General features: G+C 58.5%; 1 protein-coding gene across 2 annotated transcripts in view; it reads left to right on the top strand.

Moving 5' to 3' along the window:
• SPTBN2 (spectrin beta, non-erythrocytic 2) overlaps positions 1 to 13,760 on the top strand; it is a gene marked incomplete at its 5' end in the record, with an annotated part of 36,663 nt that overhangs the window by 19,553 nt on the left and 3,350 nt on the right. For both annotated transcript variants that reach the window (XM_081099927.1, XM_081099928.1), the window contains 18 exons: positions 1,034 to 1,187; positions 1,418 to 2,288; positions 3,524 to 3,661; positions 3,983 to 4,739; positions 5,157 to 5,359; positions 5,723 to 5,813; positions 6,048 to 6,194; positions 8,120 to 8,383; positions 9,059 to 9,283; positions 9,573 to 9,662; positions 10,002 to 10,262; positions 10,345 to 10,475; positions 10,699 to 10,903; positions 11,387 to 11,761; positions 12,447 to 12,691; positions 12,790 to 12,928; positions 13,236 to 13,320; positions 13,551 to 13,747. In XM_081099927.1, coding sequence (XP_080956053.1) covers positions 1,034 to 1,187; positions 1,418 to 2,288; positions 3,524 to 3,661; positions 3,983 to 4,739; positions 5,157 to 5,359; positions 5,723 to 5,813; positions 6,048 to 6,194; positions 8,120 to 8,383; positions 9,059 to 9,283; positions 9,573 to 9,662; positions 10,002 to 10,262; positions 10,345 to 10,475; positions 10,699 to 10,903; positions 11,387 to 11,761; positions 12,447 to 12,691; positions 12,790 to 12,928; positions 13,236 to 13,320; positions 13,551 to 13,747 — 4,578 coding nt within the window. The remainder of the gene's footprint in view (positions 1 to 1,033; positions 1,188 to 1,417; positions 2,289 to 3,523; positions 3,662 to 3,982; positions 4,740 to 5,156; positions 5,360 to 5,722; positions 5,814 to 6,047; positions 6,195 to 8,119; positions 8,384 to 9,058; positions 9,284 to 9,572; positions 9,663 to 10,001; positions 10,263 to 10,344; positions 10,476 to 10,698; positions 10,904 to 11,386; positions 11,762 to 12,446; positions 12,692 to 12,789; positions 12,929 to 13,235; positions 13,321 to 13,550; positions 13,748 to 13,760) is intronic.

The following is a 13,760-nucleotide window of genomic DNA, read 5'->3' as shown; positions in this document are numbered from 1 at the left end:
AACCGAGGTGTGTGCCCTTGACTGGAATCGAATCAGGGACCCTTTGGTCCGCAGGCCAATGCTCTATCCACTGAGCCAAACCGGCTAAGGCAGGAGTTTGGATTTTATTCATAGTAACATGGAGCCTTTTTTTAAAAATATATTTTTATTGATTTCAGAGAGAGGAAGGGAGAGGAAGAAAAAGATACAAACATCAATGATGAGAAAATCATCCATCAGCTGCCTCCTCACGCCCCCTACTGGAGATCAAGCCCAAAACCTGGGCATGTGCCCTGACCATAAATCAAACCATGATCTCCTGATTCATGGGCTGACGCTCAACCACTGAGGCACACTGGCCGGGCTTTTTTTCTTTTTTTTAATCCTCACCCCAGGAATATTCTTCCACTGATTTTTAGAGAGAGTGGATGGGAAGGGTAGAGACAGAGAGAGAGGGAAGCATCAGTGTGAGAGAGACACATAATAGTGCCATGGAGTCTTAAAAGTGATCAGAAGGGTTTGAGAAGGGGAGAGACATGATTCCACTTTGTTTTTAGAAAGGCCACTTTGACCATGTGAAGAAGGTCTGTGGGCAGCCAGAGGGGAGCCGAGAAATGGGTTCGAGGCTGCTGCAGTGATCTAGGCGACAGATGGGGAGAAGGAGGGGTCTGGAGAGGTGCTGAAGATTACTAGATGCTGATGATAATAGGAGGCAGAGGATAAAACCATGGGGCCGAGAAAATGAGTCAGAGTGGAGATTCCAGGAGCAGGATTTAGGAAGAGGGTCCTGCCACAGGAGGCGAGTTGTGTACAAAGAGGCCAGGGTGCCAGGACAGTACTGGGGTGTCCCTGTGTGTGTGAGGGCTCACAGATGGGAGCAGGTGTGTTCACCTGGGTGTGACACCAGGAGCCGCTCAGAGAGTTCGGGAGGTGCGATTGATCCAGGAAAATGGAGTGAGGTTAGCACAGGTGTGTGGTGGGGCTGAAAGAGGCCTGAGGAAGAGGACCTGGGTGGCTCTCAGATGGGCATCGATGTGCCTGGTGTGCCTGGCAGGGCCGGCTGCAGTCCCAGGACCTGGGCAAGCACCTGGCTGGAGTGGAGGACCTGCTGCAGCTACACGAGCTGGTGGAAGCGGACATCGCCGCGCAGGCTGAGAGGGTGCGGGCTGTCAGTGCTTCTGCCCTGCGCTTCTGTGACCCAGGAAAGGGTGAGAACTGGGGGAGGAACTGGAAACGGGAGGGGCTGGGAAGGGGCATTATGAGCTGAAGCATGAAGAACAAGACTGGGAAAATCTGGGACAGGAAGGATGATGGGTGGATGGTGGGACAGAACGAGGGAGGGAGCCCTAGCGAGTAGAGTGAGGGTTTGAGACCAGAGATGGGTGGGCAACAGGAGGGCCACGTTACAGCTCTGAACCCCGCACCGTGGCTTTTTCAGAGTACAAGCCGTGCGACCCACAGCTGGTGTCAGAGCGGGTGGCCACCCTGGAGCAGACCTACGAGGCCCTGTGCCAGTTGGCCGCGGCCAGGCGGGCCCGCCTGGAGGAGTCCCGGCGCCTCTGGCGTTTCCTCTGGGAGGCGGGCGAGGCCGAGGCCTGGGTGCGGGAGCAGCAGCACCTGCTGGCCTCGGCCGAAACTGGCCGGGACCTGACCGGTGTCCTCCGCCTGCTCAACAAGCACACGGCCCTGCGAGGCGAGATGAGCGGCCGGCTGGGGCCCTTGAAGCTCACCCTGGAGCAGGGCCAGCAGTTAGTGGCCGAGGGCCACCCTGGGGCCGGCCAGGCCGCAGCCCGGGCAGCGGAGCTCCAGGCCCAGTGGGAGCGACTGGAGGCTCTGGCGGAGGAGCGAGCCCAGCGGCTGGCCCAGGCCGCCAGCCTCTACCAGTTCCAGGCGGACGCAAACGACATGGAGGCCTGGCTGGTGGACGCGCTGCGCCTGGTGTCCAGCCCGGAGCTGGGACACGACGAGTTCTCCACGCAGGCCCTGGCCCGGCAGCATCGGGCCCTGGAGGAGGAGATCCGAGGCCACCGGCCAACCCTGGACGCCCTGAGGGAACAGGCTGCCGCTCTGCCTCTGGCACTGAGCCGCACGCCCGAGGTGCAGGGCCGGGTGCCCACCCTGGAGCGGCACTACGAGGAGCTGCAGGCCCGGGCGGGCGAGCGGGCGAGGGCCCTGGAGGCGGCCCTGTCACGCTACACCATGCTCAGCGAGGCCGGGGCCTGCGGGCTGTGGGTGGAGGAGAAGGAGCAGTGGCTCAACGGGCTCACCCTGCCCGAGCGCCTGGAGGACCTGGAGGTGGTGCAGCAAAGGTAGGCCCCCTGCAGGCTCCCTCTGCAATGGCCTTGTGAGTTGGGGGGCTGGGGAGAGGCATGGCAGGTCCCACTGGAAACTGCCTGCTCTTGCTATATACCTCTGAGTCTGGTTTTTTGTTGTTGTTTTAATGAAAACCGCTAAACATACTCAAAAGTAGAAAAGATTGTGCAACAGACTCCTATATAGCCTCCACCCAGGTTCAGTAATTGTTAATATCTTGCTCTATTGGATTCATTTTCCTTTTCAAAAGCCAATCCCCAATATTATTATTTTATCTCTACATTCTCCAGGATGCATCCTTTAAGAAATATGAGGAAGTATTCTTAAACTTATTTTTTTAATTGTGTGTGTGGACTTAAAATAGCTAAGGCTTTGAAGTTATAAACCTTTAGATAGAGACACTGACTGACCTCATGAAGTAGCTTGATTTACAGAATAATAAATGTTAAAATCATATAGAAAGGTCGTATTTTTTATAGAACCACGATATCATTATTACACAGAACAAAATTAGCAATGCCTTACTGTCATCTACTACTCACTCTATAGTCAGATTTCTTGGTGGTTTTAAAAGTAGTTTTCAAATTATCCCATGACGGGTTGGCAAACTACAACCCTTGGGCCAAATTCGGCCCACAGCCTGTGTTTGTAAATAAAGCTTTATTGGAACAGAGCCACACTCATTCATCTACACATCATCCGAAGATAGCAGAGCTGAATACTTGTGACAAAGACCATATGGCCCATAATCCTAAACTATTTACTATGTGGCCCTGTACGGAAAATGTTTGCTGACAATCTCTGAGAATGTAAAATGTCCCTGGGAGAAAATATGCTTCCCATCTTTATCAGTTACATATTTTTGGTTATCAGTTCATTTTTAACATGGATCCCAGATAGGCAGCTAAAGAGTAAGGCCCAGAGGACTAAGGTAGGTTCTGGTGAAGGCTGGGGCCCTGTGCCAGGATTAGTTAACTTGTGCAGCTGTTCCTGACCTTTAACTTTCACATCTTTTTGAGCAACTCTAGAGAGATGACCGTTTTTCTACTTGTTTAGGGGAGTTGGGGACTCCCCCTTGACCCACAGAGACTATGAGCCTTGTAGGTAAGAGGTGAGAGGCTCCTATAAACAAGCTTCATGCTGACGGATAGGAGTTTCCAGTGGTGTCTAGGGAGGTTGCAGGTGCGTCACCACCTCCTGCCGATCTTACCCGGCTCTGCCACCCCCTCAGGTTCGAGACCCTGGAGCCAGAAATGAATGCCCTCGCAGCTCGAATTACTGCCGTGAACACCATTGCAGAGCAGTTGCTGCAGGCCAACCCCGCGGGCAAGGACAGCATCGTCAACACCCAGAAGCAGCTCAACCACAGGTGGCTGGAGGGCGGGACTAGGGAACTGAGAGGGGACACAGCAGAGGGGATGGCAGCCGGAAGAGTTCTGTAGGGCATGGAATGGAGGTCAAAATGTGGTGGGAAGGTGGTCTGGAAGATGCTGGGGGCAGGGGAATAATGAAAGATAAGAGGGGGCGAGGTTGTGTGAAGAGGCTGGAGCCTGGACAGGGAGCAATCAAGATGGAGACAAGAGGATGGAGGGGGTGGGGAGAGAGAGGCAGGGAAGAAGCTTCCAGATGTACCTGGACAGGGCGGGGAAGCTGAGCCACTCCAGACATCAGACCCTCCCTCCACTCTCAGGTGGCAGCAGTTTCGGTCCCTGGCGGATGGCAAGAAGGCAGCTCTGACATCAGCCCTGAGCATCCAGAACTACCACCTGGAGTGCACGGAGACCCAGGCCTGGATGAGAGAAAAGACCAAGGTCATCGAGTCTACCCAGGGCCTGGGCAATGACCTGGCTGGGGTACTGGCACTGCAGCGCAAGCTGGCCGGCACCGAGCGGGACCTGGAGGCCATCGCCACCCGGGTGGGTGAACTGACTCGAGAGGCAAATGCCCTGGCTGCTGGCCACCCCGCCCAAAGCTCTGCCATCCACGCCCGGCTTGGAGAGGTGCAAGCTGGCTGGGAGGACCTCAGGGCCACCATGAGACGTCGGGAGGAGTCGCTGGGTGAGGCACGGCGGCTGCAGGACTTCCTGCGCAGCTTAGATGACTTCCAGGCGTGGCTGGGTCGCACGCAGACTGCTGTGGCCTCTGAAGAAGGGCCGGCCACCCTGCCTGAGGCAGAGGCCCTCCTGGCCCAACACGCAGCCCTGCGGGGAGAGGTGGAGCGGGCCCAGAGCGAGTACAGCCGGCTGCGGGCCTTGGGTGAGGAGGTGACCCGGGACCAGGCCGATCCCCAGTGCCTCTTCCTACGGCAGCGACTCGAAGCCCTGGGAACCGGCTGGGAGGAGCTGGGCCGCATGTGGGAGAGCCGGCAGGGCTGCCTGGCCCAGGCCCATGGCTTCCAGGGGTTCCTGCGGGATGCTCGCCAGGCCGAGGGCGTGCTCAGCAGCCAGGTGAGAGCCCAGGGCATAAGTCAGGACGAAGCGGGAAGCAGGGACAGGGGCATGTGAAGGAGAGAGGTGGATGGGGAGGGATACGGCAGCAGATGGGGGTAGTCGAGGAAACAGGATGGGCAGGAAGAACATGTTAGAAAAATATGGACCAAGACTTATCAAAATTGACATAAACTGGCTTGTCACATAATTACTACAGAAACGGACTCAATAGCTAGAAAGGGGGTGGAATAGGATTTGGACCGTTAAAGCTTCTCCAGCCCAGCTCCCTTTAACTTCCTGAGACTCCACGCAGTCAGGCACCATTCCGCCTGACCTACGGCTGGGCGGTCTGCCCTGCCCTCCCTGGGTGGCCTCTGTGTCTGAGAACCGAATTCTGCTTTGAGACGCGAGCTGGCTACCTCCCCTCCCACACAGGAATACGTTTTGTCTCACACGGAGATGCCGGGGACACTCCAGGCTGCGGACGCCACCATAAAAAAGCTGGAAGACTTCGTGAGCACCATGGACGCCAACGGGGAGCGGATCCGCGGGCTCCTGGAGGCCGGGCGGCAGCTGGTGTCTGAGGGCAACATCCATGCCGAGAAGATCCGAGAGAAGGCGGACTCCATCGAGAGGAGGTACGCTGAGGACAAGGCCGATGGAGGGTTCGAGAGGGAAATGAGTGAAAGCAGGGTGGCCTCAAAGATGCAGAACGCGGAGGTCAGCCTGGCCAGTGGGGCTGGGGGGCTGACAGGAAGTAGAGGAAGGAGGGCCCAGTGGTCAGAGAGGGCCTAAGCCATGGGCTGGGAAGTTCTGCCTCCATCACGGGAGCCAAATGAAGTCACCCAGGGGAGCTGGGCGCTGGATCGGACTCTGGCTGTTTTACAAGGTACCTGGAAGGCACTGTGCCAGAGGAGGAGGACTGGAGGCTTCGGGCTTAGTTGGAGGGTCATGAGCCCTTCACAGCAAGTTCAGAGTTTCACAAGGGGCTGTCGTTACAGACACAGGAAGAATCAAGAAGCAGTGCAGCAGCTTTTGGGGCGTCTTCGGGACAACCGAGAGCAACAGCATTTCTTACAAGATTGTCATGAGGTGAGGCTCAGTCCCCCTGTCCCCTCCGACACGCCCCAGCCACCCTTTCCACGGCGCCCTGACTCTTTGAGCCAAGAACAAGTCCATTGCCGTGTCCCCTGAGCAGGCGAACCCCGCCCAGCTTCTCCCACATCCGCCACTTCTCCCGGCTCACCCGCCCCTACTTCATGCCTCGCTCTCCCCTCCCTCTGAAATGTACGTGCCTTTCTCCATCCCTGCTCTGTGCCTGTCCAGCTGAAACTCTGGATCGATGAGAAGATGCTGACGGCCCAGGACGTGTCCTACGACGAGGCCCGCAACCTGCACACAAAGTGGCAGAAGCACCAGGCGTTCATGGCGGAGCTGGCCGCCAATAAGGACTGGCTGGACAAGGTGGACAAGGTGAGCCGGGCGACGGGGCAGCAGGACGAGATCCCGGGGCTCCTCTGGGCAGGTCCCAGCCACGGTGCAGGGGAGGACCCAGGCTTCGGGATGTGGCTCCTTCAGGGTCAGAGGTCAGGGGCCTCCCATGCCAATCTTCCAAGGTGGGAAATCCTACCCTGAGGAACAAACGTTCCAGGCCTGTGGGACAGTGCCTCCAGAACGCTGAGAAAATACAAATTAGTAAGGGGCCAAACTGCGGATTTGGGTCAACGCAGCAACTATTCCGGGGTCCAGAGCAGGGTGACACTCCTCCGCAGGTCAGCCCTGCCCTGCAACAGGCCAGGTGGTGAGCACTTCAGGCTTTGCCAGCCATTCAGTTTCTGCTGCGACCGCTTAACTCTGCCATCGTAGTGGAGAGCAGCCACAGGGAAACAGAAATGGACCAGTGCAGCTGTGTGCCAACAAAACTTGGTTTATAAAAACAGGGCCGCAGTTTGCCAGCCCCTGCTTTTGAGTCTTGTTATTCCTGGTATTTGCTCTCCCACCCAGCTCTTCCTCAAGAGCTGAGCACAGACAAAACTTTATTTCTACTCAACAAGTGTTGCTGGACAAGATTATATGTGCTCAGCACTCTGCTAGGGGCTGCACAGTATATAAAAGATACTTTCCTTCCCTCGGGCACGCTGGTTGGGCAGAAAAGGAGACCAGTGTGTATTCCGTGTTTCCATTTGTTCCTCAGACATTTACTTGGTGCTACAATACGCAAAGCCTTGTATATTGAGGGGGGAGAGGTGATGCCACTGTGGCCAGGATCTGAGTCATATACACAAGTAGATAAGTTAAATCTAAAGCAGAATAGTGGGAGCACAGTAAGAGAACCAATAAAGCCTGGACTCTGAGAGACGGGGTGGGAATCCTAGAAGCAGGAGCCTCAGGGCAGGCGTGAAGGATGAGTGGGATTTGGACGAGCAGAGATACTGGAGGGAAGATATTACTAGGTAGAGACACAGTGCAGCTGGAAACCAGAGTGGTGGAAGTGGGTGTCTATAGGAGCCAAGGGGTAAGCCAATCTAGGAACACAGAATGCGTGAAGGGGCCCCAGGGAGGAAAAGGTGGGAGAATCCTGGGCCAGAAATGGTCATGAAAAGCCCTGATCACCACGTAAGGACTGTGTGTCGAAGTGTGGATTGTGCTGAAGGTTTGTGGAGTTACCCCAGCAGCGTTAGACTCTGGCACTACGTGTTGTGATTTCTTTTCCCCTGAAACAGGGCTTCCCGCAGGCCATTAAAATGGGAGTTGGTCATAGGAAACCCCTGTGGGCAGTGGGCAGCTGAGATGGAGCGGGGTAGGTAGTCAGGAAAGGGCCCACTGCCACGCTGGCTACCCCAGTGGGCAACTGGTGCTCAGTCCTAATGTGGCGCCCTGGGCATGCGTCAGAGTCATCCCAACCAAAGCACCAAAACGCTGTTTGTCCACCACTCCGTCCGTCACTGCCTTGCCTGCAGGTGGAGGGACTCTGCTTCCCTCACTCCCCAGAAACAAAAGTCCTAGCAGAAAGGCTGGGAGTGGGGGGACCGGAGAGATTCACTTGCCACAGGTCAGGTGGGGGGTGAGGAGCTGAGAAAAATGAAATGATAACAAATAACACAAGACCACGTGCGATGTAACACCGGAAACGGCCAGCACTGGGGAACTCGAACAGGGGAGATCGCAGAGGCTCCTGAGCTGGGATGAGATTTGACCTGGACCTTGAAGGGGAGCTGAGTGTGATCAGCAGCGAGATAGGGAAGTCTAGAAGGGGCTCCAAACCTTCGAGAAGAGCCTGTTAAGGAGGACACACAAGAACTCGGAATTATTGCTCAACTTAGGTCCCCACTGCCCCTTAGTTCTCTGGCCTGTGGTGTCTAATTCTGACACTTACCCTTCTTCGCCCCACCACCCAGGAAGGGCGGGAGCTGAGCCTCGAGAAGCCAGAGCTGAAAGCCCTGGTGTCGGAGAAGCTGGAGGACCTGCACAGGCGCTGGGATGAGCTGGAGACCACCACCCAGGCCAAGGCCCGCAGCCTCTTCGATGCCAACCGGGCAGAGCTGTTTGCCCAGAGCTGCTCTGCCCTGGAGAGCTGGCTGCTGAGCCTGCAGGCCCAGCTGCACTCCGACGACTACGGCAAGGACCTCACCAGCGTCAACATTCTGCTCAAGAAGCAGCAGGTGCGCGGGAGCCTTTGCTGGAGCGATGAATGCAGGAGACAGGAGAGGCAGCCTGTAGCTCTGGAGATTGGGGAGGTCGTTCTCAGACACCCCAAGGCTCAGTTCTGCAACTCCTTGGCGAGGGCAGAGGCCCGCTAATGGCATTGGGAATTTGCTGGGGAATCACGGGCCAGAGCAGGTCTGAAGCTAGCAGGCCAAAGCTGGCCAGCAGGACGTCGTCACTGATGCCAGGGAAGCTTGCTGGGGGGAGATAGCCACTGGGTCTCCCGGACACCGCGGGCGGTTTTGCGTAGGCACCCGGAGAAAAGCCAACAGCAGAAGCCTTCCTCTCTGTGCCTGTGTGTCCCTCCATCACCCTCTACTGGCAGGGCCCAGCACTGCACCAGCTGGTGGAGAAATACCTCCAGGGTCCAGTTCCCATGTCTCCAGCAGGGCAGGAAAGGTGGATGTGGGACTGCGAGGCAATGGATTGCTAACTGGCACAGTTATCAGGGCCCCTTCCCCGGACTCCTATGTATATTAAAGCCTGAGATCCACGATCTAGGCCGGGAGGGATGCTCTCCCTGGGCTGAGCCAGGGTAAGTCATCAGGATGGGCGTGATATTGACGAGGGGCCCCTCTGAGGTTGATGGTGGAAGCGCGGGGATGATAACATCCTCCTCTTGCGGCCGGCAGATGCTGGAGCGGGAGATGGCTGTGCGGGAGAAGGAGGTGGAGGCCATCCAGGCCCAGGCCAAAGCTCTGGCCCAGGAAGACCAGGGTGCAGGGGAGGTGGAGAGGACCTCGCGGGCTGTGGAGGAGAAGTTCAGGGCCCTGTGCCAGCCCATGAGGGAGCGCTGCCAGCGCCTGCAGGCCTCCCGCGAGCAGCACCAGTTCCACCGGGATGTGGAGGACGAGATCGTGAGTCACTAGGGTCGGGGATCCGGTAGCGTCGTCCCCACGGCAAACTGCCCCCTGCCTTGCGCTGGGGAAATGCCAGCCGTGTTCTCCTCCCCTTTGGCATTGAAAACCAACCCTCTAGGGACACTTGGGGATGCCCTGGAAGTCCCTTTTCCCCAGAACCAGAGATGGTCGTTTCCTGCACACACACCAGGAGCCCTAGAACACCTCCCCCCAGCTGACCCGCTCGCCAGCTCCCAGCTTCTACTTCGCCCTGCGGACCTCCACTCACCCCTCCTTTCTCATTCAGTTGTGGGTGACGGAGCGTCTGCCCATGGCCAGCTCCAGGGAGCATGGCAAGGACCTGCCCAGTGTCCAGCTCCTCATGAAGAAAAACCAGGTGAGGCAGAGGCAAAAGGCAAAAGGCAAGGTCCCAAGAGCCTCCTGGGACAGGGAGATGGTTTTTCTTAAGACCGGGGGGTTCTCTGGCTCCCCCTCGATGCTGTGTGTGACCCTAGACTTCATGGTTGGCCTTTGCTCGCCGCGGAGGGTGGGTTCCCTCAGGAGAAGACCATGGAATTGGAGCTTTACCACCACATGCTTGGGCCGGAAGGGAGGGGAAGTGAAGAGGATTCAGGAAGGAGGAGAAGCAAGAGTGTGAGGGGGCCTGATGTTGAGTAGGTGTAAGGGGGTCCCTTAGCAAGCTTTTCAGTGTGTGCTCTTCTGCTGCTGGGAACAGACGCTGCAAAAGGAGATACAAGGCCATGAGCCACGGATTGCGGACCTCAGGGAGCGGCAGCGTGCCCTGGGTGCGGCCGCGGCAGGCCCGGAGCTGGCTGAGCTACAGGAAATGTGGAAGCGCCTGAGCCATGAGCTGGAGCTTCGAGGGAAGCGACTCGAAGAGGCCCTGAGAGCCCAGCAGTTCTACCGAGATGCCGCCGAGGCCGAGGCCTGGATGGGGGAGCAGGAGTTACACATGATGGGCCAGGAGAAAGCCAAGGTGAGGGCCAGGGCAGAGCCAGGCTGTCACCTGCTTCTCTCCTCCCCGTGACCCTCCCTGATGCCCACTGTCCGGTCCCCAGGATGAGCTGAGCGCCCAGGCCGAGGTGAAGAAGCATCAGGTATTGGAGCAAGCCCTGGCTGACTACGCCCAGACCATCCACCAGCTGGCAGCCAGCAGCCAAGACATGATTGACCACGACCACCCAGAGAGGTGAGCACAGCGGCGTCAGGGGACCCAGCGCCTGCGGGGGAGGGGAGCAGCTCCAAGAAGGTGCAGGGATCATGGAGCCTCCCGGGTACGTGCACACAGATCTGTCCAGGAAGGTGCCGTTGGTTGGCTAAGAGGGACAGGACTCTACGGGGCAGGCTGGGGATCTGAGCTGGGGATCCGAGCAGGGGATCCTAAGTGCTGGGCCGCTCCCCCTCCCCCACAGCACGCGGATATCCATCCGCCAAGCCCAGGTGGACAAGCTGTACGCCGGCCTGAAGGAGCTGGCCGGGGAGCGGCGGGAGCGCCTGCAGGAGCACCTGAGGCTGTGCCAGCTGCGCCGTGAGCTGGACGACCTGGAGCAGTGGATCCAGGAACGCGAGGTGGTGGCAGCCTCCCACGAGCTGGGCCAGGACTACGAGCACGTGACGGTGAGTGCGGAGAGGACACCAGCCGCAGGGCAGCGCCTGGGGAATAGAGGCCCCCCTGGGAGGCCAGGGCCCCATCCTGCGCGGGCACCACGGGGTGGGTGCAGGCAGGCCGAGCAGCACGGCCCTCCTGGGTTTCGAGGTATTTAAGTTGAAGAATTGTGCAGAAAGGAGGACAGGCTGTGTGCAGAACTGGGTGGAAAGGAAATTAGCAGTCACTCTTTTCCAACAGAACTAGGCAGTGTAAGGTACCCCTGTCTGTAGGCTGAGGGCTGCAAGCGCCCCCACTGCCTTGTTGAGGGCCTGGGTGTTCATCAGATCCAGGGTCGCTGGGAACCACTGGCATCTGCTCACGGGCTTAGCCCAGCTGGAGAAACCTATTTTGGTCCGTGTGGCCCAGGGGAGAGAAGACTCACCCCCCCCCCCCCAATCCTGTTAGGCAGGGGCCAGAGTCAGAGTTGTCTGTGCAACTGTTCCCTCCACCAGATGCTCCGGGACAAATTCCGAGAGTTCTCCCGGGACACGAGCACCATCGGCCAGGAGCGCGTGGATAGTGCCAACACATTGGCCAACGGGCTCATCGATGGGGGCCATGCCGCCCGGGCCACCGTGGCCGAGTGGAAGGACAGCCTCAACGAGGCCTGGGCTGACCTGCTCGAGCTGCTGGACACGCGGGGTCAGGTGCTGGCAGCTGCGTATGAGCTACAGCGCTTCCTGCACGGAGCCCGCCAGGCCCTGGCGCGGGTGCAGCAAAAGCAGCAGCAGCTTCCCGATGGGACCGGCCGAGACCTCAACGCCGCCGAAGCCCTGCAGCGCCGGCACTGTGCCTTCGAGCACGACATCCAGGCCCTCAGCGCCCAGGTCTGACTCAGCAAGTGAGGTCGGGGTGGCTTGGAGGGGACTTGGTAGAAAAGGCCAGGGGCCCCTCAGAAATGCCGGGGTTGGCACCCTCTGGAAGCCACTCAGGGATGAGGTGGAATTGCTCTACGTAAACATCTCTGCCAGAGGACATCTCACCACCACATTCACACCTTCAATGACAAGCCTCCTGAGGGCCCGTGACATTGTCACATGGTCCCAAAGGCTAGAGTATTCTTCACGTTGTACTAAAATCCAGCTATCGGGCCCACCCAACTAGAGCTCTAGACCCACACAAACCAAGCAAAGATCCTTCCTGCAACCATTTAAACCCAGTCACCCCCATCCCATCCCTCTTTCAGGCTGAAAATCTCATTCTAGCCATTCCGAAAGGTCTCTCACGTCTTGGACAAGCCTCTGAAAGCCCAACTGGCTAGTCGCCCTTCTAAAGGGCTGCTCCCCAGGCTAAGCCCAGGCTCCCACTTGGGACCCAACAGGGCAGAGTATGACAAAGCTCACTCTGAGCACCAGCTGTCATCTTTCCCAGCCCCACCCCCTGCTCCTCCTCTGCTCCTCTAGCTGGTAAATGGGCAGGCCGGGCGAGCAGAGGCCAGCGTGTGGCGTGGGGGAGGAGACTCCAGCTCCTCAGAACCTCCAGCTCTGCCTGACTCGGAGCTGCGCCCTGCAGGTCCAGCAGGTGCAGGACGATGGCCACCGGCTCCAGAAGGCCTACGCCGGAGACAAGGCCGAGGAGATCGGCCGCCACATGCAGGCTGTGACGGAGGCCTGGGCCCAGCTTCAGGGAAACTCTGCTGCCCGCCGCCAGCTGCTGCTGGACACGACGGACAAGTTCCGCTTCTTCATGGCTGTCCGGGAGCTGATGCTGTGGATGGACGGGGTGAACCTGCAGATGGATGCCCAGGAGCGGCCCCGGTGAGGCCCACGGTGCCCGTGGCCCACAGAGGTTGGGAGCTGGTGGCTGGAAAAGGGTCGGGGGCAGCAGGGTTGTGATGTGGTCTCTGTACCCCCAGGGATGTGTCCTCCGCAGACATGGTTATCAAGAACCACCAGGGCATCAAAGCAGAGATCGAGGCCAGGGCCGACCGCTTCTCTTCTTGCATCGACATGGGGCAGGGGCTGCTCGCCAGGAGCCACTATGCAGCTGAGGAGGTGGGCGAGGCCTGGGCACAGCCGGGTCATCCTTATGGCAGAGGCCTTAATGCTGCGTTTGCTCCCAAGTCTTTCTGCTTCCTCATCCTTTCTTTACAGAAACTTTTCACTGTCTCTCCCCTCAGCGCTGTTCAGGGAGTCCCATTCCATCTCCCTCCTCCCCCCACCCCACCCCACCCCCGCCCAGAACTGTCTGCCTCTTGAAATCAGAAATCACTAGTTCCCCTGTGTCAGTCCCTCAGAGTCTCCGAAGAGCCCAGCGGGGTGCTAACTCGCATCTCTGTTCCCCCCCCACCCCGCCCCCCAGATCTCAGAGAAGCTGTCTCAGCTGCAGGCCCGGCGCCAGGAGACCGCAGACAAGTGGCAGGAGAAGATGGACTGGCTCCAGCTTGGTGAGGGTGCCAGGCCCTGCCAGGGGGGCTGGGGGTCTTGAATCCTGTAGTTTCCAGAGTAAGACCAGGAATCCTGGGCATGGAATTCGAGGCTCCCGCCCTTGGCTCTGCCCTGTGCTCCTGCTTTGGGGCAGTAGCGTTCTCTGTGCCCTGTTTTTGACATGGTTACAGTGCTCTGCCGATGTCCACTCTGACCTGCCATTTCCTGTGACCGCCCCCCATCCCTGCAGTTTTGGAGGTGCTTGTGTTTGGAAGAGACGCAGGTATGGCGGAGGCCTGGCTGTGCAGCCAAGAGCCACTGGTGCGAAGTGCTGAGCTGGGTTGCACAGTTGATGAAGTCGAGAACCTCATCAAGCGGCACGAGGCCTTCCAGAAGTCAGCAGTGGCCTGGGAGGAGCGTTTCAGTGCGCTGGAGAAGCTCACCGCGGTGAGGGCCACAG

This window comes from Myotis nattereri, assembly GCF_964212035.1.
Source record: "Myotis nattereri genome assembly, chromosome: 9".
NCBI classification, from domain to species: domain Eukaryota; kingdom Metazoa; phylum Chordata; class Mammalia; order Chiroptera; family Vespertilionidae; genus Myotis; species Myotis nattereri.
Note: the sequence above shows the minus strand (reverse complement) of the source record. Positions and strands in the feature narration are given on the sequence as shown.